At 42.3% G+C, this 26,703-nt stretch overlaps 1 protein-coding gene across 1 annotated transcript in view; it reads left to right on the top strand.

The window, feature by feature from the left end:
- The window catches only part of PTPRT (protein tyrosine phosphatase receptor type T), a 477,289-nt gene that overhangs the window by 384,916 nt on the left and 65,670 nt on the right, over nucleotides 1-26,703 (top strand). Inside the window, exons 13-15 of the mRNA XM_074157294.1 lie at nucleotides 5,699-5,735; nucleotides 10,327-10,383; nucleotides 20,361-20,496. Of these exons, the coding sequence (XP_074013395.1) occupies nucleotides 5,699-5,735; nucleotides 10,327-10,383; nucleotides 20,361-20,496 (230 nt within the window). The remainder of the gene's footprint in view (nucleotides 1-5,698; nucleotides 5,736-10,326; nucleotides 10,384-20,360; nucleotides 20,497-26,703) is intronic.

Here is a 26,703-nt window from a genome sequence, read left to right as displayed (position 1 = left end):
GCAGGATCTCCACACACGCTGTCGCAGCCATCCAGGTAGTTGGCTGATGGTTGTCCCAGTGCCACCTGCTGCAGATGGCTGCCTGACAGGGCACCATGTTCTCCTTGGCTGAAAAACCTCCCCGAGCTCAGCCCCATTAAAACACCAGCCCTTGCAGCGCTAATTCCTCTGAAAGGTAAGGCCAGGCTGGCAACACCGTGTCACTCCTCATCCTCCCTTACCTTTATAGTGACTGCGTAATCAAAGCTAAACGTTGGAGGTTTTATTGTCCCCAAGTTCTTTATCTGGGTCGCTGTAGGTGACAGTCTCTGGTTAGTGATGCAGTAACACACTTGGATGTGTGAAACCTGCCTGAATTTTTGAGCAGCTGAGAAACCAGAGCTTCCTAAAAGCCCTTCCTGCACTTGCATCTTATCTCCTTGAGTTACAGTGAAACCTGTAACGGCCCAGTTGCGATCGATAACTCTTGGCCATTTTTCCTCTAAATGGGAGATGAGGCAGGAGCCTTTGTAACGCAGCGGGAGATGATGTGGGGGATGCTGCCAGCTGCTGGTGGTCCAACAGGTGAATGATGTTTTCAGGCCCGAATTGTGAAAAGTAGCACCACAGGAATCAATGAGAATATTATTTTTGAGGGAATGATAGACTCTACAGAGATTTTTATTGATTTTTTTTCCCTCTCTAATGACTTGTACTACATGCACAATCAGGCAGTTCATTATTATCAAGGGACTTCAGGCTGGATTTCTAGATGCTGACAGGTCTGCTCACCGTACACAACATTCTTCTGGGACGTTTTGAAGGTATGGCTAGAGCTGCCAGCAGAGAGGTGGCATTCGTCCCTGTGGAGATGGCCCAGGAAAAAAAAACAGTGAAGTATTTCAGTTCAGCACGAGCTGTGTTCTGAAAAATGAAGTGGCACCAAGGCACCTGCATTGCTTCTGCAAACTATTAAACAGCTTTGAGTTCAGTAGGATTTCAGGTGTACAGTTTCCTTCACTCAAGTTTACTCCTCCTTAATCTCATGTTGGAGTAGCTGGGGCAGAAATAAAGCAGCTGTGGAAGCACTTCACTCTTTTTAAGCCCCTGTTTCCACATCAGGTTGACTGTCTTGGGCCAGAATATGTGGACCTGAGTGTTTTCTGGGTAGTAAATAAAACCCACCTCCTGTCTACTTCACGTTTGAGAGATTGAGAGGTGTGGGTATTCCATGATTAACTATATATCATTGCGATAGCTTTCTATTGTAAATAGTAAAAGCCCTAACCACTTGGTTAAACCTCCCTTCTCCAAACGACATGGATAGTAAAAATAGCTGATAATTGGAAAGACAATACCAGGTTTGGCATGGTCTGTCGGAGAGCTAGCAGTTTCCTTAAGCTGGCAATAGATATTATAGGGGAGTCCATTGACCCTGCACAGACATAGGCACATCATTTATTTTAAAGACAGCAAACAGTTGGCTTCGGTGCGATGAAATAGAAGCACATGATCTAGAGCTCCTCTGAACTGGGGCAAAATTTGTTGAGAACCACAAAAATAATTCCGTAAGATGTTCAGTGGACACGACAACAGTTTCTATCCTGTGTGAAGCAGGTTGCCAACAAGCACAGTCAGTGTGGAGCTCTGGAACACAGGGAACTAAAGTTGAAACTGAGACCAAGTGGGAGATTGGTCATTTCTTGTCTGGTCTAGGCACCAGGAAAAGTTCCAGTTGCCTGTCCCCAGCGGGAGCTGCCTGATGAAACCGTGCCTGTTGGAGGGCAGCCCCAAACGGTACATCTGGGGACAGCAAGTCTCGCCGGTGCTGGCAGGTGGTTCTTCAGACAAGGCACGCACTGTTTAACTAAGGCAAAGTCATAATAATAGTAAAGTAAAGGAAAAATTGTGGGTGTGAAAACAGATGGATGAAAAAGCTCTGCTTCTTTTATTGTTGCTCATAGTCTGTAAACAGCATGCTGTCATTTTAAAGGAAAAGGAAAAAAAAATCATTTGCCCTTTTAGGTTGTGAAGATGCAGCTGTCACATAAACATATGTCCTGCTGCCCTCATAGCCCTTTTCTGCAGCAAATTGTTCCCATACAAACACTAAAGAGACAGAGGCAGAACTTGTCTTGTTATCATCCAGTGTACTTCAGTGAAATGTGCATTTAGGAACCTAAATAATTAGTAGACAGTGTTGGCTCCCTTGCTTTGAAAAAGAAATAAACAAAGGATATTAAAAGAATGTTTAAAAAAATCTTGAAGGTTCAGAGGGATGCTAAAGCAGGCCCATGGTGTTGTAGTTTCAGGTCTGTGTGCGTGAGCTGCATTGGCAGAGAGGGGCTCCCCCAGCTCCTCAGCACAATCTGGATTCTCTTCAGAGGGGTCTCCAGCCCATTCCGACTGGTTCTACTCTGATACGGGTCTGCTCTCCAGCAACAGACTGCCAGTGCTCTGAAGCACCATCCTCATGTGGTCTGTGTCCATGCTGTACGGACTTAAAAATTTAGCTGGGGTTCAGCCTTGAGTGAGGGTACACTGTAATCCTGTTTTATTCATGTGGAAGTTCCAGCAAACAAACTTGCATAAATATGTTCTAGTAAACATGTAGATGGGCTTCATACTCAGTCAGCTTCCTGGATACAAAGCATGTTGGAAAATGAAAGTTGGATCAAGAGCTGTGGGACGTATTCATGGAGTGTTTTCCTGTTCCAGGATCTTGATTAAAATATGCCTATGTTGTTCTCTTACTGTTTGGGTCCAAACGTCTGCCATAACCTGGCAGTGATACAGAGCCGAAGAGTCGTGCTACTGGGATCTTAAGTTAAGTTACTTCTAGCATTTCAGCCACAAGACAAAACAGGTATCTTATACTGAATATGTAGGATCTTGGGTCATCATTAAGGTTGTTGTAGACATAAGGCCCTGTAAAACTTCAGTGGTATCACAGCATTTGAAAGAACATTCAGAAGCACCAAAGAGACTGAAATTTGGGGAAATGACTTCCGTTTTTCTAAAACTTTTTTTATTATCCCTTTATTTCATTATTTTTCTTGTAGTTGCTTTAAGCCATCTGGATAGATAATTGAGAATTACCTACGTAAATTACCTCACGTAAATGTGAGAATTACCTGCTTTATTATTGGCTAAAGAGAAGCATCTTTACTGTGGGCAGGAAAGCAACTTGTCTGAATCAAAAGTAGTGTTTTTCAGAAAACAAATGTGATTGTGGGGAAATGGTTCTACTCTTTTTTTTAAAAAAAATCCCTGTGTATTTATTTATTCTGCTTCTTGGTAAAAAAGTTCATACAAACTCAAAATTCTCAGCATCAATCAAAGAAAAATAGAGTAAATTTAAAGGGATTTAATTTTTATGAGACACCAAAGAGATGAGCAGTGGGTTGATCAATGAGATGATCAGTGAAAATCGATGGAATAATCAGGTCTTATCAGGAATATGGACTGAATTCAAGTCTTTAAACTTTAGCATCCCTAATAGCTGGACGGCTGGTGTCTGTGCAGGTGTCTTTTATGTTTTCCTTCTCAGAAGGTGCAACTTGAGATGAAGTTCTGAAGTCCAGATGTCTTGTTCCCCTAGTGATTGGTCGCCCTTGCTTTTGGCGGTGCCAGATCATGGTCTTCTAATAACTGTGATTGTCTGTGCTAAGTGCAGCAATTAGTAGATGTGGATGCAAAGGGAACACACTGCATCCTGTCTTCTCAGATTACCCCGTGGGAGGGTAATGTGCAGGGATACGCACATGCTCAAATGAGATCAGTTACAGAATCATTAACAAGATTTCGCGTTTTGTTTTCTCACCTCTTCTTTTCTAAACGTTGACTAATTTATCCAGCTTTTTGTTGCACTTTGAAGCTAGCGGAGAGAAATAAATACACAAGAAAATTTTCCACAACAAAACATGAGCAAGCGCCCACCTACTTTTAGGCTGCAGAAATGCTATTTGATATTTTTTATTTATTTTATTTTTCATTGCTGATTTTCCAGGTCACCTTGTCTTAGATTGCAAACTACATCAGAATCTATCTGTCTTATAATTCCCAGCATTATGTGCTGAGGCTGTGCTCTGAAAATAAAGCTGTGTTTTTCCTGCTTCATATATCATCACTAGTAATAAAGATTTTGGATTTCCAGAATAGCTGGCAATTCGAGCTGATTATACGGGAGGCAGAGATGAATGGGGAGCTCTGCTGGTGACTTCGCAGTGCCAGCGATTGTACAGGTTGTGGGGGGGAGTTGATTTCTGAGGGAGAGAGGGGTGAGGGAGCCAAAGAGAGGTGCCTCTGGTTTACTGGGATAAACAGTACTTCAGTCCTGCTCTAGGGGCTGGGAGAGGATGTCCTTAATAGACATGATTTGTCCTTGGTCTTCCAGGAATTCCCTAAGACAGTTTGAAGGTGACATCAACAAAGGGACAGTTTCTCCTGAATATTTCATTGTTTTTAGACTAGACACAGGGTTACTTGCATCCAGAGAGTGTGACCGACTTGTATGTTGAGGGATCAGAGGGAATCGCTCTTGCTTTCCCAGTGTGGGTCCTACCTACACTTGTCCCCTTCCTGCACACAACGTAAGTTGGTGAGGAGAAGGGGCACGATGGGACTGTGGGTTTCTGCTCAGGCCAAGGAGGGTCTGTCACAGATGGAACAGATTTTCTCCAAGAGCAAATTCAGACTTTCGCAGTGTTCATCTCATTGCTTGAGGCTGGAGTGAGGTGCTCAGCGGTGCATTTGCTGGGCTGTTGTTTCCAGAGCGCAGACAACATCCATATTAATGTAGCGTTGTTAAACACAGTAATTTATGCAGTATTCATTACACCCGAGATGTGTACAGGGGCTTGTAAAGACATAAAGTGCTACAAAATCCCTGCAGGTTACTGCCTGGCAAAGTCAGTTTTTAACCAAAGCAGGACATTAAGATTTGGGCGGGGGTCAGGCATCGAACAGGAGCGATCCATGCCAATCCGGGTTGTAGAATGAGGAGCTGAGGCTGCCAGAAGGAATGCGTTTTCAGCAGAGGTGGCCCGAGAAGGCTGCCGAGTTTGAGCTTTTAGTGAAGCCAAATACAACATCTGTGTTCCAATCCAAACTCCTGTTTACGTGGATCCGCCGGCTCTGAGGTGGATTGAACAAAAAGCGCTGGGTTTTATCCCAGCTCTGCAATGAAACCTGCCACGGTGTGGGTGGTGTTTGAATGGTTGGTTTGGCAGAGCGAGCCATGCAACACACTGCTTTGCTTCACATGGAGTGGAGAGCTGGAATAGTCAAACGACTGCTTCAGTGTCTGTTTGCCATGTGTTTAAATAAATACTCAATTTGCAAAATTTGCAGTAATGGTGCATGAAAATTCGATGTACAGTTGCGTGTACTTTTGACCCAAGGCTTGTCTGCTTACTACAGATCAGGTCATTTAACTGGTAAATTCTGTCAGTTCCTCAGGCAGTTCCATGGGACCCATCACTCTCACATTGAGTGGGGAAAAACATGTTGTCACTCTTCTCAACAGTTTAGAGAAGCAGCTGTGTGCGAGTCCATTAGTACGGAGTGGTTTATGCAACTAAAACTGTTGGTGGTATTTTCAGAGACTAAGTGTCAAGAAAAACACTTGTTTTAGTAGATTTTAAAGGATTTTATGTTTATTGTAAACGGGCAAATTACACACCTTGATGTTTTCCTGTTTTTTATTTCTATTTTTCAGGAAACAAAAATCAACTGTGTCCGGCTGGCGACAAAAGGTATGTGGGTCTCCTTTTCCTGTGAAGCACAATGCCAGTAATGTACAAGCTGCAGTGGTGACACAACTTGATTACAGTTACTATTCAAAGAAAAAGCCTCTTTCTTTTCTTGTCTGGTTTTTTTTTTTTTTTTCCCCAAGGAAGATTTCAAAAGCAGAACAGCACTTTCCCGAACCACTTGACTTATATGTGTGCACTGTTATTTATACTTTTTTAAAGACAGGGTATCTGTCTCTCTGTGGTTCCTCCTCTCCCTTGCTCTTGTCGACAGCTTTCCTGTCCTGAGGACTGTTCTTGCTATTGGCAGAATGTCACTGAAAAAACTTCCCATTAACTTTTTTCTCTCTACCGCTCTATTAAGTAGATAATTAAGAGAAGATCTCACACAAGCCTAACCTTGAATGCAGCAGGGCATAATTCTTATATTCTTATTTCATGGTGTAATTCAACAGAGTAGAGTACATTCCTTATTTTCATTGCAATTAGTTCAGAATAGAGCAAACAGTTAAGTCAAATAGACCAGGCTGAGCAAACCTGAGACAAACATTGTTAAGATGCGATGCTCCGTCCCCAGGTTGCTTCACAAGGTGTGGCTCTTGAGGGACCAATGATGACAATGTCTGGGTTCTGTCTTGGAGTTTAGAGTTGCTTCAAAGTCTTCTAAGGACTTCAGAATCACCCCAGGGGCTGCTTTGCCAGCGAAGGTGTCAGAAACCAATTTACTTGTAACACAAACAGAGGAGTAGCTGTAAAGAGAGTATCTCAACACACGTCATGGTCTCAAAATGAGCCCTAAGGAAATGACAGGGTAATTGCCATCAGCCATGCTACAGGTAGCTCCCTATTTCCAAAACTCAGGGTTGCTTCTTGTGCTCTCGCTGCCTTGCTGTCATCTGAAATAACTGTGTTACTGCCTATGGAGTCTTTCCAGAGTTGAACAAAAATTGGCAGGAACCTATGACCCTTTTTTCTTTGAGGCACCATCCCATTTTTTTCCATTTTTTCCACTTGTTTCTGTCTTGAGGCAGTAACAGAAGTTAATTATTTCTAGGTACTTTATCCTGATCAATTCTGCACTTACAGAGGGGTTGGGAGGGATCAAAGAAGCCCCAGCTAACAGTTGTTGAGTAGCAGAAGAGGACTTTTTCCACCTTTATATGGGGACACCCCCCAGGCTGTTACAGAAGGCCATGCCCTGGGGTGGCAGGCGCTGCATGAAGTTGCTGCTGAGCCTGATGTGTGAACTGGTGGGGCTGTAAGCAGTTGTGTCACCACTGAAAGCCAAGGAGGATGAGCCATTTCTCCCCTTTCCCCCTTTCATCTGTGGCTCCAGTGCTCCCCCATATCCTCTTGTTGCTTTCCTTTTAAAAGTTTCTCGTAAATTTTTCGTGTAATTTACTCCTCTGGGTTACAAACATTCTATGTGTCTCAGTCTCCCCTCCTCCCCCCTCAGTTTTTCCAGCTGGTGGTGACGTGACTGTTTTGGATACCTTATTTTGGCTTTCTGGTGGTAGAGAGAGAAGGAGCAGGACTGGGTAAGATGAGTCTGGGTGAAATGAGTCTCCCCAGGGTTTCCCAGAGCATGACTAGAGATTTCTTCATGAGATCAGAGAAACTGCATTGATTCTTTTTTGGGAACCTGTAGTTTCTTCAGTTTCAGTTGTTCATTTTTCTGGAGTTGGTGGAAGAATGTTGTCATACTGGCAGAAAAGATACTTGCTCTGTGCCTATTCGAAGAAAAATAAAAACCCTGCGTAGCTTGAAAAGTCCCATTCTTGTGTGACCTTTTGATTTGCAGTGGCTGATCTGGGTACTTCAGAAAAGTGTCACATAAGTGTTTGACCTTGAGTTGACTTTTGCAAACTGATTTAATTTTCATCAACCTGTTAGGTCACCAAGAAGAGTCAATAAGCCACACTCATCCTGTCATTTCTGAACGTTGGCTCTTTTTAAAAAGGAGTTTTTACTAATATTAATTTTATAAGAGACGTAAAAGAGATGGTAAGAGCCGGAGGATGCCTGGAGCCTGTTTTTTGGTGATCTTATTCTTGAGGATTTTTCTTGATTGACATGAATGGAAAAAGACAAGAAATGATGGTAGTTCTAGTGTTTATTCTTACTGTCGCAATGGGTATCACTTTTGATTTATAGGCAGATGTCTTATTTCTCTCCATGGAGTGTGAAATCTCTGTGGAAATTCTTTTTTTTTCCCTCTCTTGTCCTTACTGTGAATTGCAATGTTGTATTTCTCAGTGCCTAGCCATTGGCAAGGACAGTGGAATATGCACAGCTGTGGCTAATTTTATGCACTTTTAGCTCTTCAAAGGTACAGTATTGCCTGCAGCTCACAGGCAAGGTGGCATCACAAGTGATTTTCTAGTCTTGATAACGTTAACAGTATCTTCCATTGCTGGCACCTGTGAGGGACGAGCAGCTGAGCAATCACTGAACAATGTGGTTCTGTGGCTTGGAGCTTTCCCAGAGTTTCACATTTCCATATGTCATGAGGCTGAATTCCCTCCATACATTAACTCCGTGTGAACAGAAGGACTCAGACACTCCGTATCCCAGCCCCTGAAGAGGGGAGTCGTATCTGCCCCCTCCGCTGTGCGGCAATGGGCAGAGACACTCAAACTAATTGCATTGTGGCTTGGTCAAAGGCTGAGCTGGGATGTTCTAGATGACCTACTGTGTCTGTGCTGTCTTCTGTCTACCTGTTATATTGATTATCTTTAATGGCATTGCCCTGTATTCGCCTTCATTTGCATCGTTGTCTTTCTGAGGATGAAGTGAGCAAAGTCTGCCTTGAATGAAATCATCAGGTACCGCTGCGGTGTCTTTGGTAAGAGTCAGGAAAAAAGACACTTTATTGGAGTCAGAACTAATCTCGACATTAAAAGCTTAAGAGCTCTGCTTTGAGTTGGTACCAGAGAAAAAGCATATTTTGTTTTGATGCAAGAAAATAAATACATTCTAGGTGCCAGACAAAATGTTCATTTTGGGATATAGGCCTAATCGTTCCGTTCCCAGACATCTGACACTGACATTCCCAGACATCACACATTAACGTTAGGGAAATGGGTCCTGATTTACACCAATGACGGGAAGATTAGGATCGAGACATGTTTAAGCAAGGCAAGTATTCTCTTCAAGTACTGGATTAACAAGGGCACTAAACATGAGTGTGGGAGTAATTAGGCAATAAAATGTGTTAGGCAGAGTGTTACTGGGGGATTCTAACACATCTTGGGTGTTGCTGCAAGGCACCTGCTCAGGAGCTGAGGAGCTTTAATTACTTGGGAGACGCATTAGGCTGTTCCGCTGTCTCTACTTCAGCAGGCTGGGAGGCAGTTCCCTGTGTGTGTCCCGTTGCCTCAAAACCGAGAAAATGAAAGTAGACAACTCTCTAAAAAGTGTTTTAGTCCATTAAAGAGAGTTTTGGAGACTTTCCAGTTTTCTCTCCTCCCCTTTTAGCAAGAAATAGACTGTTCAGATCGACCCCTGTTCAGTTCAGCTCCACGCAGGGGCTGCTTCTTGTCTCTCCTGGTGGTGCGCTCTTCTGCATGGTTTTCTGCGAGCTGCTCCTCTTCACACGAACTTGATTCTTGTGGTTGCAAGAAAGATCTCTCCCACCTTTGAGTATTGGCTTATGGAATGCCAGGGGGGTTTCAGCATTTCAGAGCACTAGGTCATGGCATCAGTAGTGCATCCTCCAAAGCAGAGCACTCACCCATGGCACATTTATTGAGCTCGTTTCCCTCCATCCAGTGTCCCAGCATAAGGGTTTGCTGACACCGGTGGAAGGGGCCGGTGGCAGGGACTCATCATCAGCCTTTGCTGTGGGGACACTGGGCATCAGAAAGCTCTCTGCGTTTGTCCGGTCTGTGTAGCCATTTCACGCTTTGCCAGCATGTTTTAAACCCACAAGCGTTATTAACCTTTTGTATCTTCGTATGTATTTATTTTCAGGTTCATTGGTCTCGGATTTCTTACCATTTTTTTTTTCTTACCATTTCCAGCCATAAACATCTCTCCCCACATGGGCTACTCCTCTTTATTAAATTACTGGAGTAATGTTGTCTTCCACAGCATTAGCCACTTGGATGCGTATCATTAGCATAAAACACTCTTTAAAAATAAGTTTCTAATTAAGCCCCAATTTACCAGCTCTCTGCCATACAATTTTCATTTAGCCAGTTTATTTATTAGTTTTGCCATTTGGTTTCCTTGATAGCATTTGTTTTAATATGTCCCATTCTTTCTGAATCAACTGACTTGTTCTCCCTGTCTTAAAGTAACATATTTATATTGATGCTGTGTTAGAGAAAATTGCAACCTCTTACCAAGAGAGAGTGATTACCTCTTGTATTCTTAAAGTGCATTAAATTAATTTCACAATGTAATTGAAACCAAGGCAGAGGGCTCATTAGTGGTTCCTTATCTCCTGTTACTCATTTCTTCTTTCTTTAAAATGTGAGTTCTTGCAAATGAAAGAATGGAACTTTAATAGTCATTATGAGGTACATTTTTATTTTTTTTCCCTTTTTTTTTCTCGTGCATGCTGCCTGGGAACGATTTTGCTTGTTCTTAGCAGTAATAGGTAGGCAACAGGCGACCACGCGAAACCCGCCCAGCCTCTTGAGCACAGGTGATTATCAGTTCAGGAAAAGGAAAACTGTTCAAACTTCCCAAAGTCTGAGCAGCTTCGTGACTTCTTGTTCCGTATTTGATTTGCATGGGAAAATACTTTTACAGTTATTCTAACTACGGTATAAAGGGGACGCTCCTTCCACGGCCTCCTCCTGCACCGAGGTGAGCGCACGCCTGTGCAGAGGACGTCTGGAGGACTGAACGCCACTTAAACCTTCACGGAAGCACTTGAGCGTGACTGAGGAGCCCCACGGATCCCTTCCTGGCTCTCGGCAGAGGCTGAATATCTCCCTTAGCGTGCACGGGGATGTCCTTGCATTTTTGAATTAAAGTAGCCATGGCGTTTTCTGGGGCTGATCACTACACTTACTCTCAGACAGCTGAGTCCTGCTGCTGAAGAAATGCTGACGGGAAAATGAAAACTAGATTCTGTCAGTCCTCTGAATAGAAACTTCCGCTGCGATCGGAGATGGTGCAGAATTGAGCCTCAGTAGCACTGTGTAAAGTCATTCCCAGATCAGTAGTGGGGAGGTTCAGAACTTCTCAAAGGTTTTGCAGTTCCCATCAGAATGAACTTGAAGGTCTGTGTGTCATAAACCTGCCTCTGTGTGTGTATAACACTGGGACCAGTACCATCTTTTCACTCCAGGAAATTTAAATAGAGAGAGGGAATCCCGTCAGCTTGTGGAAGTACTTTCTTTTCCTTTAGCCTGATGTGCATAGAACAACTTACTGGGATGTGACAAAGTGTGATTATTACAAAAGGGAAGGGAAAGGAGGGTTAGTTTCTCAGTTCTGGGATGGATTAAATTTCTGTAGGAATGTTCCTCTCCCAGTGCTGCATGGTTATATTCCAATCTAGCTATGACTTCCTCACCCAAGAATTATTTTAACTACACATCAGGGCAGCTGGAATGATACAGGGGCAAAAAGGTACTGGGATTACTGTGAAGTTCAAATGCCTTTGAGAGAAATGGTCCTGCTTTTTTGTAGTGCGTCAGCACTGAAAAAGGGAGCGTCCAGGGAGATGAGTGCTTAACAATCTAGAGACCTCAGAAATGAACCTGGGTCTGAAAGGTGACCAGGGAAATCATGGAGGGGGGAGACTGCAAAAAAAACAGTGGAAAATGAGGAGGAAAAAAATTCCTACTGTTCACACGCAGTTTTGCTGCATATGAAAACTGTTCATTTAATCGCTCTTGCTCCCTCAAATTCACTTAAGAGGGCTCTGTTGTTTTCTGAAATATATTCTGGTTTTGTAGACAGATAATGTATTTTTAAAACAGATCTAATCCCACTTCAAATCTGTTTGTTATTGCATTTTGTCTTCTGATACACTGAAATGTTATTCCTTTGACAGGTTTATTCTGTTTTGTCCTATTTATTTCAGAGGGGTTTATCACACTTTTTAAGAATGCATGAAAATGTTTTTTTTTTTATTTTCCCCTGAACAAATCTCTGCCTTCTAAAAGTTATTTTTTAGAACAAGTTTGTGTTTCACCGTAATTAATTGTTAATAACAGACACATTTATGTTGCTCTTACTGAAAAACATTCCCCACTGAGAAGACAACTCAAACTTCCCGTGGATGCCCACTTACCCATTCAGCATCTTTATTTTCACCAAATTTGGTATCGAGACTTACTTAGAGGGGTTCAAAATGTTGACTTTAGGGGCTTCCTTAACCCAGGGAGCTAATGAACCAACTTCAAATTAGTGAAGAACCTGGTGCAAAAGGATGAGGCCACAAGTGAAGGGAGGTTGATACCCTCAGCCCAGTTTCTAGAGGACACTCTGCTCTGGAGCTCTGCTGCCCTGACAGACTTTCATCTTGCGCTTCCCAGTTAAAATGAGCAGGGCGGGGGGAGAGGCTGGGAGAGGCACTTTTTTACCTAAAACAAGGTAAAATTTGGGGTAGATGAACAACAGTAAACTGAAAACACCACCTCGGAAATTCAAAGCATCCACTGCTGGGATACACTGGGTTGCTTCAGAAAAGAAGGGTGTTTAGAAAAAGCAGAATAAAATCGATTATCGCTGTATGAGCCAAGTCCTCCTGGAATCAAAGCAGGTGTGGATTTACATGGAGTGCCACGGGGGCTGTTGGCCCCTTACAACACCCACCTGGTGTGGAAGGCTGCTGTTGACCAGGTGTTGTGGCTGTGGCTGGTAGGTTGTGCAGTCATCTTTGTTGGCAGCTGAACCAGTAGCCAGGCAAAGGAGGAGGGTAGTTGGACACTAAAGCCAGAAGTGAAGGTCAGATAAGAAAGGATTTCTTTTGGTTTATTTAGTTTTAACACCAGCTTATGTGGGTAGTCGGTATTTCTTCTCCATGTCTGGTTACCTGGAGATGCTTTCTGAGGTGGATCAGATGCTGGTCAGGTACTGTGGCTCACTTAAAAAGGTTTTCATAAACAGATTATCATTGTCAGTGTCCTTAAATAGCCACTTCCAAAGGCATGAAAAACTCAAAGCTAGTACAAATACATTATGCCTCTCTTTCCTTTCATAGATTTTTCAATGTTCAGAAACAGGGTTGTTATTAATGCATTAGCTCCTCAGTTTCTTCCAGGAACCGGACATTTGAAAAACTATAGGGTAGCATTAGGGTATGTGACAATGTCACAAGAGAGGTAGGTGTGAGAGGGGCTGTTCTGTAAAGCCACTGTAGAGGAAAAGAAAACTCTTCATTCAAGACATGCCTGAAAGTGCTGCCTGAACTTGGCAAAGTGCAGAAAGTTTCCTCATGTTTTATGCAGCACACGTAGAGCGTGTCCACGCAGACTCCCTAATGCCTTGGCCACATGACTCCCTTTTCACTGTAAAACGGTGAGTACCCTCCTTTGCGTGCTGCTCGCTCGGCTCGCGGGTGAAGTCTTATCAGGCACGGGTTTTGTAGGCCACCGCGGTACCTGAAGCACCTTTGACCAGCCGGGCTCAAAAGATGGCCTTATTTCAGTACTCACTTTATACCCACCTCTGGACTTCACTCACTGGTTCTGTGATTTCTGCAGCTCGTGTGGCTGTGGATTCTTAATAATAACCATGATGAGAGCAGGGTAACTGCTTAGAGGGGACAGGCTGGTGTAAAGGTTAATTAGTTTTTGTTCGCAGGGTGTGCCGAGTCTATTACACATCCGTAGCTTTGTCACGTGCTCTAAAGTTTTTGCCTGTATCCGTCCAAAGATTCATCTCCCTGTGTCTGTTTAAGACCACACAAAAATTGTCACATCTGTAAATTTGAACTTGTGATAAAGGGAATTTTGCTTGTTTTCCCTTTTTATAGTTTCAAGCTAGTTTCTAAAGAGCTCTGCAAAAGTGGAGGGTTGAAATGGAAACATGCTGTCGCCTTCTGAACCATCACATCACTTGTAGGCATCGCAACAGCTGCTCTTTGTCTGAGCTCTTCTTTCAACTAAATGTAATAACCCTTCTTATTCTTGGGGGCCATATATCTGCCTTTAGCACAAATTAAGTGCTTCTGTTCTGAAGAGAGAGGAAGAAAAACAGGAGGAGAAAAGGAAAGTCTTTGTGGTGGATTTGCCTGCAATCTCCAGAATCAATTATTCTCTTACCGCTATTTTTTAATTCTCATTCAGTTTAGTAATGCTAATCTTGATTCCTCGCTGTGTGTTTACCCTCATCCTCCTACAGATTCAACCTGTGTGCCTGATAATCCCTCATATAAATTCTGCTGTCTTTCTCTCCAGGACTGCTTTGTTTTGCTCCTCTCTCTGCTTAGAATATGGTTGAAAGCTTTTGGCGCTCGTCATTCTTTCCGTTCTTTTTGAGCTTTTTAAAAGAAATGAGAATGGCTCATTGTAGCGTTAAGCCTGTGCTGTTTGCAGTCTTCAATAACTGGGGGTGGAAGATTGGTGTAGTGACGTTATGTGTAGCGATACTGTTGGTGCTATTCATTTCTTCAATGAATTACAACAAAGAAATAGCCAAAGTGGAATCTGCCTTTCAGATTTGATGAGCTGTTTGACTTCGTTGGCTTACGATAGGGCATCACTAGGTTTTTTTTGTCCCATTACTCCAGTACGCACTGTCGAAGGCTGCAAACTGGTCTGTCTTCCCCAGCCCAGCTGATGCAGGGGGCTGTTGGTGGGTGTTGCTGGCGAACAGGTATTTCGGATCAAGATGTAAAGCGGTGCCCTTCCGCCTTTATCTCAACGTTATCGTACTTGGAGATACCTGTCTACCCTCGTGTCTACGTATAGGAGACTGTGTTACAGAGGTGTAGATATAATCGGAGTCTGAAAACAGAAGGGAAACCATTTCTACGTGCAGAGACGCTTTTGTCATTTGCAGGCCACTGGCATAGAAAACACCAAAAAAAAAAAAAGAAAAAAAGAAAGAAAATGAAATAATGTTTACAAGTGATTTGAGAATAACTATCTTTTGAAAGTGAGCCTCCAGGTCTATTAGGACATTTTACATTCAGCATGCTGCCTGGGCATTATGTGCTACAAAGAAATTACTCTGATTGAGCAGCTCATTTTAACTCATAATGACTTTGGACCCATTATTTTTCATTAATTTTTCTGGGTTAAATAATGCTTTGAAGTAATTTTTTCTGATTGGTTTTTATTTCAAGAGAGACCTTCTATCTGAAGAAGCTGTATTCTTAGGTGTTACAGGTTTGAAACCAAACCTAGCCTTTGCCAGACTGACTTGTGCTCTTTCTGGGCCTTTTCTGTCATCTGGCCAGGGCTGAACCTTCCGTTCCTTGTGTCTCTTCTCTCGTTTTATCCCTCCCTCATTTATACTTGCATTGCCTTTTTCTTGCCCTGGGTATTTGATCCAGCTGTCCTTAGATCTGTTTTGTTTCCTTCCTCCTCTCCTGCTTACAGAATCACAGAATGATATGGGGCTGGAAGGAACCTCTGGAGATCATTTAGTCCAACCCCCTGCCAGAGCAGGTCCACCCAGAGCAGGTTGCACAGGAACGTGTCCAGGTGGGTTTTGAATGTCTCCAGAGACAGAGACTCCACCACCTCTCTGGGCAGCCTGTTCCAGGGCTCTGCCACCCTCACAGGAAAGAAGTACCTCCTCATGTTTAGATGGAACTTCTTTATGTTCCAGTTTGTGCCCGTTCCCTCTTGTCCTGTCACTGGGCACCACTGAGAAAAGACTGGCCCCTTCCTCCTGACACCCACCCTTTAAGTATTTATAAGCATTGATCAGATGCCCCCTCAGTCTTCTCTTCTCCAGACTAAAAAGACCCAAGTCCCTCAGCTTTTCCTCACGAGAGAGATGTTCTAGTCCCCTCATTGTAGCCCTCTGCTGTACCCTCTCCAGCAGTTCCCTGTCCTGTTGTGGTATCTGATGCTTCTCTCTCCTGAGCAGTGACACGGCTACTGGCTGTTGTGGTACCACTTCCGTTGCAGGACTTCATTCTTTACGCCTCACCAGTTGGAAATCTCACATAAATACCCATCTTTTCCTCCTGCCTATGGCTCTTTTGAATTCTTTTTCCTGTCAGTTACATTTTTTAAAAGCAGTATTGTAATTGCTGCTTTAAATAAAGAACGTTTCAAATTACGGTTTGTGAAATAGGTTTTATAGAAGAAACTTGTATTATCAGTCCTGCTTAGCTACACGCACTCAATAATCATTCTTTCCTGGGTGTTACTCAGTGTGCTACCTCCACAGAGAAGGTCACTTTATAGCTGGTGGCTTATTGTTCTCAAATAATATATCTGTGCATAAATTGCTGGGTGAAGGATTGCCATGGTACCTTTCAGTTAGCTGCTGTTGCTGTTTCTCCTCCCATCCCATTCCATCCCATCCCATCCCATCCCTCCCCTCCCATCCCTATCTGCGAGAGGTTGCGTGGTCTGATGGAATTGCCACGGGGTGTCAGTCCAGAAATGTCAGTCCTCAGCTCTGCTCTCAGGTACCTGTGATGCCAAAGGCATATCCTTAATCATTCCAAATCTATAAAGTAAATAACATAGTTTATTACTTGCCTTGCATGAGCACTAAGAGGATGTATGAATATCTCCCTAGGATGTTTAGCTCTATGAATGAGCACTTGCTGGTAAGCTGATGATTTTTCACGTTCTTAGCATTTTGAGAAGGTTCTCTTTAGTTATGACTGGCAAAAACTTGAGTTTAGGCTGTTGGAATCACTTGCAAACCATCTCCCAACTCAAAGTAGCTAAACACGTCACCTCTTCCTTGTGGACAGAAACACTTTGAGCTGAAGAAATCTTCTGAAAGAAACTCTGGAATCCAAATGGCAGCCCTCTGTAGAGAAATTAATTTTGGATTTCAAAATTCTTGTCCTTAACTTATCAGCCACTGAAGAACCAGCTTTAACCGTGATCTGAAACAAGGAGGAATGGAAAAGGTTGAAAGCCTCAAGGAGCTGGCACAGCATGAAACTGTGCTGCCAGTGGTTGCACCTTACTGAGCTAGTCTGGGATGTAGGTGTCTATGGATCCAGCAGGACAGACGGATTAGACCTTGGGGGCCTGTGAGTGTATTACTGAAAGAAAGTATCAGTGCTTGATGATCTATAAACCTGACTTCTCCTGGGCTGATGAGGCAGGCGACTTGGGGAAAGAACCCATTTGCCCCCACGCTGCTGTTCTACCCGAACAGCATCTCCCGTGGATGTGCTGCATGCAATGCGTTCTGTCTCAACTGCGAGATGCTGGATCTCTGGGAATCTTGAAAGGGGTTGAAAAAGCAAAGTAAAGTAGGTTGATGGGAAAGGTCTAAAATCTTTATAGCTGTGCGAAATAGCTCCACGCTAAAATGGAGTGCTGGGTGAATGCCAGTGCCTGTGAAAAACAGATTCATGGCACTGGTCAAGTTTCTGGGAAAGTGCATTTTGTGCAGCACTAAATGTGTATCTCTGGAAGTAGTAGCCTGGTCTAGTAGATAACGTGCAGATAGGGAGTCAGGGGACCTACAGTATTTGCTTCTCTGGCACTGCCTTCTATCATTGGCTTTCCTTATTAAGAAAGCAAGCTTAGGGCAGAAAATTGTCCTACTTCATGTTAGTACAGTGTAATGGGGTCCTGGCCTCCGCGGGGGCTGTGGGTGCCCCTGAAATATACACAGTAATAACAGTGGTGACCTGTTCTGTATCCTATTATTCCAGTATCCAGCTTCAGTTAGGAGGAACAATTTATTCCAGAAAATGTGGAAGTAACCACCAGAAAACACGGTTATAGTTTATATTCTTTCCCTTTTAATGTCAGCAGTATATAAACATTGTTTTTCAGAAAGAAAAGGGTGGTCCCTGAAGTACGGCAGCACGGAGCTTTCCAAGTGTATTTAAAGATATTTGTAGGAAATGGCCATCTGAGCAGTTTTTATGGGCTTCCATGCTTGGAGGATTTCAGCTCTGCCTGTGTGCCGGTGAAGGAGAGAAGCAAAACTGAATCCTAAAATTGTTGGTGGTGCAGGTGGGAGTACAAGCCACCATAGATTTCGGCACCTACAAGGAAAATAGACCAGAATGGCAGAAAAACAGGGGACTTCTGCAGTAATGTTTCATTGCAGAGCTTTAAGAATCCAAGACCTGGGAATTTAGTGACGCTGTCATATTATCAATTCCCAGGCGCTATTAGCAGAGACACCTTACAAATGGCTGGACTAGTAGCCTAAAGGAATTGTTGGCCTTCGCCAAGACAGATAGAAAGAGTTACATAGAAGATTCAAGTGAATCAGTCACCGCAGCATGTAGGTGTCAGGATGGATAATAAGCCTTTATTCTCTTTCTACAACTGCAGTAGACTACAATGGGACGAGAAGTATCAAATAAAAATACAGTGACCACACATTGCCTGTAGTAACAAGCAACAGCCTGGCAAAATCAAACCAATCTAGTGGATTAGAGGATGGAGTTGACAGCATATTCTTATTTTTTTATCATGTGGCTCACAATTCACGAGGATATTCAGATAGTACAGAAACAGACTGTGCTATTTGTGGAAGAAAACCATTCTCCCTCACCTATTATTTAGGATCATAGGAGTAATTGCAACTCAAGCGAAGGATAATTTGGAGTACAAATAGAGTTTTAGCCATTTTCAGGGAAAAATTGTACCTTTATCATTTACTTTGTTGTGTGATAGTGTCGGGATTGCCTGCATGATGGCACGTAGCTCACCTCTGGGGCAGATTTGATCCAAGATCGTAAGAGATGTTGTCAAATAAAGATGCTAATATGCAACTGATACATTATTTGATTTTCAATCTCCGGATGCCATTAATGCATTTCAGACGTGTGTGCACAGAAGCTACCAGTGAACTCTTAACTGAATGGGAAAATTGGTGGATGCAGCAGAGCAGTAGAGTTGTCAGGGACAAAAAGCTGAAAATTACATGTGTGTTTCAAACAGCCAGCATTTTTGCTCGGTAAATACTGTGTTTTGCTGGGACAAACTAGATTAACAGCTGTAGGAAAAGTGAAATCATTCTTTTATCACTGAATGCGGTGAGTTTTCTTGGTTTGCATTCATTGTGTGTCATTGTTCTATATGTGCTCTTCAAGATATGATGAGAGTAGAATGTAACACTTTATTCAAGATCAGGTCCTCATCCCTGGAAGTCCATCAGCTAAAGCCCTATTCAGAACGTATCAGAGAGCCCTATATTCAGTTGTATGATTTGAAGCATCGGGACTGTCCTTGCAGACAGAGATCTTTTAAAGCCTGTGCAGTTTAACACGTGTCAAATGGGCAAAAGAGTAACCCAGAGAAGCTTTCTTCTATCTCACCAACATACGGACTTGATTGAATATTATCTCCCCAAGGAAATGACTTCATGAACAGAAGTGATTCAGATTTTCCTGAAGGTCAGCAACAGAGAGTTGTTAAAAGAGCAAAACATCACAGTCTTCTGGTGACAGCACTCTCTTCTCACCTTTGATTCCCGTTCCCTACCGTGTTTAAGCTGTAGAGGGAAACTTCGCTGACTCCAACAGCGAAGGTGACGCCCAACATAAGATTGTGATCTCATGTAACATGAATTCATTTAACTTCATCAACTGCACGGGTGATATTTTTAGGAGTAGTTAAGTATATCAGGAATGTAATAAAGATAGGCTTATTTAGTCTTTAGAGTAGCCATGACTCAAATCTTGTGGGGCTTTCTAAATCAAGCTCAGTGGTTTAAGCTGTATCTGGAAAAATTCTGTGTAGCGAGAACTGAAGTCAGTGGAGCTAAGGTATATGGCAAATCCCAGCGACAGAGCAGAGGGAAGCGTTCTGCAGGGTCCTCAGTGATAACAGGGACCCTTAAAGTCAGATCATGACAACGAAGTAAAAGAAGAAATAATGCGCAAGTAACGTTCCTAAATGTGTTTTGGGTTTAGGTGTGGAGGCTTTACTCTTAAAACCCCCAAAATTTCAAATAGAAATTCTGTTGTCTTGCCCGGGCTGTGGGAGAACTCATGCATGGAATACGTTAGATGATGTGGAGGGTGCTGAGTGCATTGGATTAATGCTGGTTACACACATAATTGTAACTGTACGTTTACAAAAGCCGGGCCTCCAGTGTAGTGAGAAGTACAAACCTGTTCTGATTTCAGAAGAAAAAAAATTTCTACAAGTAGTATTATGGGATATGTTACTGCAAACTTTTATTATTTCGATAAGTAAGGATTGCACCTCCAGTTAAGCTATTTGAGATGAAAATTGTAACTGCTATTAATTCTTCTGCTTCTGGGTGTATGCTGAGTGCTTCAGAGGAGTAAGTTCCCCATTACAGTATAATATGGTAAAATATAAGAGTCAGTTGCATTACACTGGGATTTTACACCCTATTACTGCTCTGAATTGTCTGTCATTAGCCCTTATTAAAGGCAGATTTGGTTAGATGGACAATTGTCTATTGCAATTTGATTGCAAATATGTTGTTAGGCTCTGAAATGAATATTTAAAGTGGATCATTGCACGATTTTTCTACAAATTCTCTTTTTACCTCCTCCTTCCTCTCCCTCCATCTTTTAAGGAGCTTCCACCCAGAATTCCAACGCAGTGGAACCAGAAAAACAAGTTGACAGTACGGTGAAAATGGCCGGAGTTATAGCTGGTCTTCTGATGTTTGTTATTATCCTCTTGGGAGCAATGCTTACCATCAAGAGAAGGTAAGTTTCTGCTTTGCTTCCATCTTGGACCTTCTGGCTAGTGTTGTTAATTCAAAAAGGAGGATAAATTTGGTAGAGAGAAAACATTCCTTTTGTGTTACAGCGGGCACTTTTTATCATAATGCTACCAACCAGAAAGTTGTAGTCCCAGAAGAGATGCCTGTTCTGGCAGACACTATAAGAGCAACAGAAGAACGGGTGTCATTGCAAAAAGTTAACGATAATGAATTGATACTTAATGAGAAGAGCTAGCTCATGATAAAATATGGAGAAATACAAAGCAATAATGAGGCAGTGGAAGTGGGCGTGGGAGCCTGTGCTACCTGCACAACAGTGGCCTAGTAGAAGACAAGAATTCTTTCTTAACAGCCAAGAAAAATAATGTTTTAAAATAATGTGATCAAAGGTCTCATTGCCAAGTGAGTCTTGATTCGTTATATTTTCACACAGCAATTTCTTTGCAACTGGCGTTGAGCTGGAATATTGTATCTTGCAGAGGGTTAGTCTTTCCAAGAGTTAGCTTTAGTTTACAGGGGAATGAAACTTGGAAAAATTCTGTATGGTAATGAAATATATTCAAGCAGTTCATTTTGTGTGATTGTCTTTGGACCATTTGCGCTTACACTTTGAAGTAGACTATTGTACTTGCTACTATTTGAAGAGCTTCACATTTACAGTGTTATACACTGATGCAGCAAACCACTTAGGCAAGAGGTTTTCTTGAGAAAAGGGTGTATTTTGTATATGTTTTTACGGTCAGATTTCTGAAGTGAACCCTCCTTCTCAACAGTAATGGGATTCTAAATGAAAGAGGAGGTGGGCATCCTTGCAGCCCCTTCTCTGGGGGGCCGGTAGCATTACGTGTGAGTGCCAAGATGGTTTTACTTGGTCTGTTGCAGGGAGAGTGGCTTTTCAAAGCAAAGCTCTGTTCCTTTGAGATCACTTATCTCTGTGACAAACAGTCACACATCTTCCCAAAATAAGAGCAGCAGTTAAACGTAGATAAGATTTCTTCCAGCTTCACCCAGAGCATGTATACAAATGGAATAGCTCTATGCTACAGGTGCGGGGGCGCAGGGCTGCTTTTCAGAAGGACCTTGAGGGGCTGGAGAAATGGGCTGATGGGAACCTCGTGAAATTTAGCAAAGGTATCTTGTGTTCGTGGCCATCTCCATCCGTGGAGAAATTAAGAACTTGACTTGGACAAGGCCCCGAAGGAGTTAAGCAGGAGGTTGGACTAGAGTTCCTTTGAGCAGCCTCTCCAAATGATGCAGTTCTACAAAACTGATGGCACATGTACTGACTACTGTGAATTCCTGTTGGATTAACTGAAGGTGTGGGCAATCTAGATTTTTAATCCAATTTTTGTTGTGTGTAAAAATTTCATATTTTGTGGACAAATGTGCGTGTAGTCCCATCTACTGCACTTCTGTTCAGTGTTAAGCCCAACAGTATAGATGTCGCTGATTCCAATCCCCTGGGAGCTTTTCAATTCACAGGCAGAAAAAAATTAGATGCCTCCAATGAAAAACAGTAAAAGGGTTTCAGCAAAATTGAGCTGGGTTTCTGTTACCTTCCTAAAAGCTCTTTTCAAAAAGCTTTTCTTTTCAGCTTGCAAGATAAAACTTCTAAGGAAAGCTATCGGAGCAATGCCGCATCTGAACATCCTGGTGTATTTCACAAGCTATTAATAGTTGATCGCATTTCTGTCCCAAAATGTATTATTGTAATTTATGTGTATTGCTGGGCAGAAAACAAACAATGATCATCAGGGTTTTTTGCTTTTATTTGTTTTTAAATGGACTCTCTGTATTTTCTGCATAATATAACAAACATTTATTAGAGGTTAGGAGGAAACGTAGAGACAGTATTATATAGTTCAGTTAGCAGGTATATAAAATCAATGGATTTTAGCTTAATTTTCATTTTTTCTGGTGTATTTTTAACTCGGGTAAGTACTGATGACAAGATCTATCAAGATCCGGCCTTTTCAAATGTAAGATTCTTCTAGTGTTTCGGCTGTTGTGACTGGTGCAATATAAGTTGCTATCTGATAGACAGAGAAACCCAGAATCAAAAATACTCATTATGCAGAGCAAGTTCAAGGCTGGAGTCTGAGGACCCATTTGTTTGGTATAAAAATTCCCAAGCTAGTGCTGACCCGAGCTGCCCTCCCAATGTAGTGCACATGTTCTGTGGAACCAGCCTGGTCCCCAAAAGCAGCAATATTTAGGGAATTTGGGTGTTACGTCCCATGGGCAGAATTTTGCTCTGTCTGGCTTTGCCATAGGCTCTGTTAACCTGGGCATCTTTCTTCAAAATTAAAATTACAGAGGAGGTGAGTGGGAATATTAGAAATATAAATTCTCCCCTTTTTCTTTCTAGAGCTGGAAAATTACATTTTCCTCTGTGTCCTTCCCTGCTCCCCCAGTGCAAAGAGGCAAAATCACTGCAATCTGTATCTCTCTCTGCCTGTTTGCTGTCATTTGTAAGGTTACCCACTGGAATACACACTATTATAAGAAATAAACTGGCTCATCGACTTTAAAATCTTTTCCCATTTAGAAGCCATAACAGTGCAGGAGGAGGTTTTGGGGAGGTTGCTCTCTCTAGGTCTGTGTAGCACAGACTGGCCCCCTGGGAAACCTGCAGATGGCATTGGTTCTGGGTCTCTCTTCAGCAGGCACCACCAGTTACGTCCAGTGGAGTCTCAGAGCTGCATACGGACAAGTGTTCGCCGCAGATGAATGTAAGCCTGCCAGGCTCATTTCATTTGTAAACTAATGTGGATTGGGACCAGCTTTTATGGAAGGAAAGGCCGCTTTGGACCACAGATTGATTTGAACTTCTGGAGGAGCACAGCTGAAAACTCGCACTTGTCTGAGGGAACAGCTTAACAGCAAAGTTCTCTTTCTGTTTTACAAACAGAAACATTAGGAGCTTAAGCTCTTGCATTCGATTTTTGCATTAACCTTACTCTAAAAAGAGTTCCCCTTTTGAGTTCACTAAAGCTAATGCCTCAGTGTACGAGACAGTGTAGTCTTGCAAGGCAACAACGCAGAATAATAACTTAATTAGGCAAACTTGAGGCATTTTCTTCAAATGGAGCCAGAAAATACCACAGTGACATTTGTTGATAGTCCGGGGCATCCTAGTTCACTGGTAATGGGCACAGTAATGGGTTTCCTGAATGAAGGGTTTTGTTAACCAGTGCGAAGAGCAAAGGAAGGAGAGAGATTAGGAGGGACAGAAGGGCTAAGAGCAGTCAGGCACTGGTTTGAGACTGGGATTAGGCAGATCCTCAGAAGGCACTTTTCATTTCTGTGAGAAGCACCAAACCAGCGTATTTCTTTGAACCTTCCATATGCGAGGCATGAGCAAGTGTTGCCCAGTTGCTCATCGTTTCAATAGACCATATGGCAAAAACTCTAGCGATTCGCAAATTCCTGGGGGCTGCCAATGTTTTGTCGGGTTTAGTCGGAAATGTGGAGCTAAATTAAGCCAGCCAGAATGTTCATGCAGTGGCAAATTTGGGTTTGTCTTTACATTTGTTATCTAAAAGTTTTACTTGAACCCTGGGATCTCCTAAAGTCTGCTGAAGTTTCTGTATGTGTTTATCTATGTAAGAATTGTGTGTATGTGTATAAATTTCTGTTTTAAATATGACTGTTTTATAATATCTAAAATCAAAACCTTTATCAAAATTTGTTTTCTTGGTTTTGGGAACCCACTAGCTACATGAGTTACATGTTTGCAGCTCCAATGTCATCATATGAATATGGATGGACAAGTTACTGCAACGTAATTTAGCCTGTTGATTTACAGGTGGTGATCAGTGCCTACATGGGTGCATTTGCCCACATAAGGCAGTACCACGTTCTTTCATTAATAGACACATACCTTGAAATAGGTCATTTTTATTGTATCAAAATATTGCTAATTCTCTAAGGAGCTTCTCTCTTTGTCCTTAATATTAGTTAAATATTTTTGTGTAATAGAGAATACAGGACCAGTTAGTAAAAACAAGCTGAAACAAGAAAACCAAGACATTTTTAGACTTCTTTTCGGGAGAAAATACCCTTTGACTTTGCCCCCTCATAGGATTAGATTTTGGTCAGTTCTGATTTCATCCGGCCAGTTTTAACTCTGGTGTAATTGTGACTTGCATTTCCCTGGAGTGAAGAATGTGACACTTTTCAGGCTTGTGCGTTTGAGCCGACAAAGCCTCTACTGACCCCTTTAAGTGTGAGACTGAATAAATAGGATCAGACAGCCTGTCATAGGTCCACTGTAAATAAGTTCTTTAAACTGCTGTTGGCAGCAAAAAAATTAGATTTGGGGCTACGTAGGGTCTAGGATTAGTTCCTTCTATGAAAATTCAGCTCCTTATTCTGGATTAGGATGTAGGTTGTTACCTTAAACTCATTAAATAAAATCCAAATGCCTCTTGAGCAGAACATACCCAAGCTGTAGGACAGAATTAACAAAGGGATATGTTCCCATTCAGTGGCCTGTGTCCCTTCTGTGTCCATATTTCAGGTGGGTGACCAGCAGGGTTTTCAGGTTGTGTGATACATTCTAGGATCAGGTCATGTTTTCAGTAATCCATAACTCTGACCAGTTTTAACAGTTAGTTTTGAACTATTCCTTAGGAAGTCCTTATTTTAGGTCACATATTTGGGGAGAATTTGAGCCCAAATAGCCTATCCAATTCCAAAATATAATCCTCCTTTTGTTTGTTTTCCTTTATTTTCTGTCCTTATGGAATAAATCTTTCTGAGCTTTCCTCTGTAGCCTTGAGGGATACACAGCTTTTTAATGAGAACTAAGAGTCTCTTGTGATCACATATGTCTGCTGTTTGGGACATGCGAAAAGCAGAAAGTGCAGCAAGATGTTCAACAGAAGAATTACAGTTGATAGTGCTGTGAGAAACCTGGCACTGGTGTATCAGGGGGTTTAATTAATAGAATAATTTTGGGGATGTAGAGGGTTCAGCTGTGTGAGCTCTCATTTTCCACATCCTGGTGATTTTTCCCTTTGTTTAGAGGTTCAGAGGAACTTGGAATTTCACAGTGAAGCTCAGTGGCAATCACTGCACCTTAACTGGTGTGTTGCTGTGGCATGTAGAATTTCCGGGCTTCAGGAGATTATAGCATTATGTTATAAATACATCCAGGCGTACCTTGGAATCAGTGTTATTTGAATAACTTGGCATGTGTTGGGAATCTGGCCAGACTTTCAGGTTTATGGCAAGGGTCACCACCAAACAAAACATGTCATTTCAGAGTAATCCTCTTGAACACCTGTAAATCATTGTCCTTTACCCGGTGTGTGCGTAGCAAAGGGGGCGATTGTGCAGAGAGTAACTGCCCTGAGTCTGGTTTCGGTGTGTCCTTATGAAAATTATGTGCAGAGCAACCGTAAAGGTGAGCACTTGCACCCTGCATTTATACTTCTAAACACTTCCTAGTATCGTAGCATTTTCAAGGAAGGGATTTTGAAGTTGTGCAATAGGTTGAAGTTTGTATTCCATTGTTTTTCCCTGTCTTGACTGACCATGGCTGCTGCTTTCAAGGCTCCCTTGTGCCTTGCTGTTAATCTGTAAACTGTTAATCACAGTGCTAGATCTGTTGTGAAACAGCCTTTTCAGAGAAGCCCTTTTCCAGTTATAAAAGGGAAGACATCACCTCTTAAGTTATAACTGATTGCCAAGGCTGGATTTGTGGCGCTGCTCAAAAACATACCAAAATGTTCTGAAGTGTATTGTTGAAAAACTGCAATAGAAGATGCTTAATCACAGTGACGCAGAAAGCTAATGCCTACCCCCAGTGATCATCTATAAATATGTAGCGACACTTGAATTGTTAATGATCTATTTGCATTTTAGAGTTTGATGAAGCTTGATTTATCATTACACAATTTGCTCATTGTCTAAATATTCCAAAATTGTGGTGTTCTTACATTGTCGCTTTCCTATTTATTGTTATTTATATTAATAGCTTTTACATATTTCTTTCCATTCCAAAAAACCCAAAACACTTTACAGGGAAAGGTAGGTCTCGTCACCTATGTTACTGACATGGCAAAGTTAAGGAAGGAAGAGGTGAGGGGATTTATTGCTGGTGACACAAGGCAGTGGCAGAAGTGGAAACACTCCGGTTCAGTATCCATTCCTCACCAGCCCACGGCTTCTGAAAAAAGTGTAG

The sequence above is a fragment of the Numenius arquata genome, chromosome 12, assembly GCF_964106895.1.
Source record: "Numenius arquata chromosome 12, bNumArq3.hap1.1, whole genome shotgun sequence".
In the NCBI taxonomy this organism is placed as follows: Eukaryota; Metazoa; Chordata; class Aves; order Charadriiformes; family Scolopacidae; genus Numenius; species Numenius arquata.
Note: the sequence above shows the minus strand (reverse complement) of the source record. Positions and strands in the feature narration are given on the sequence as shown.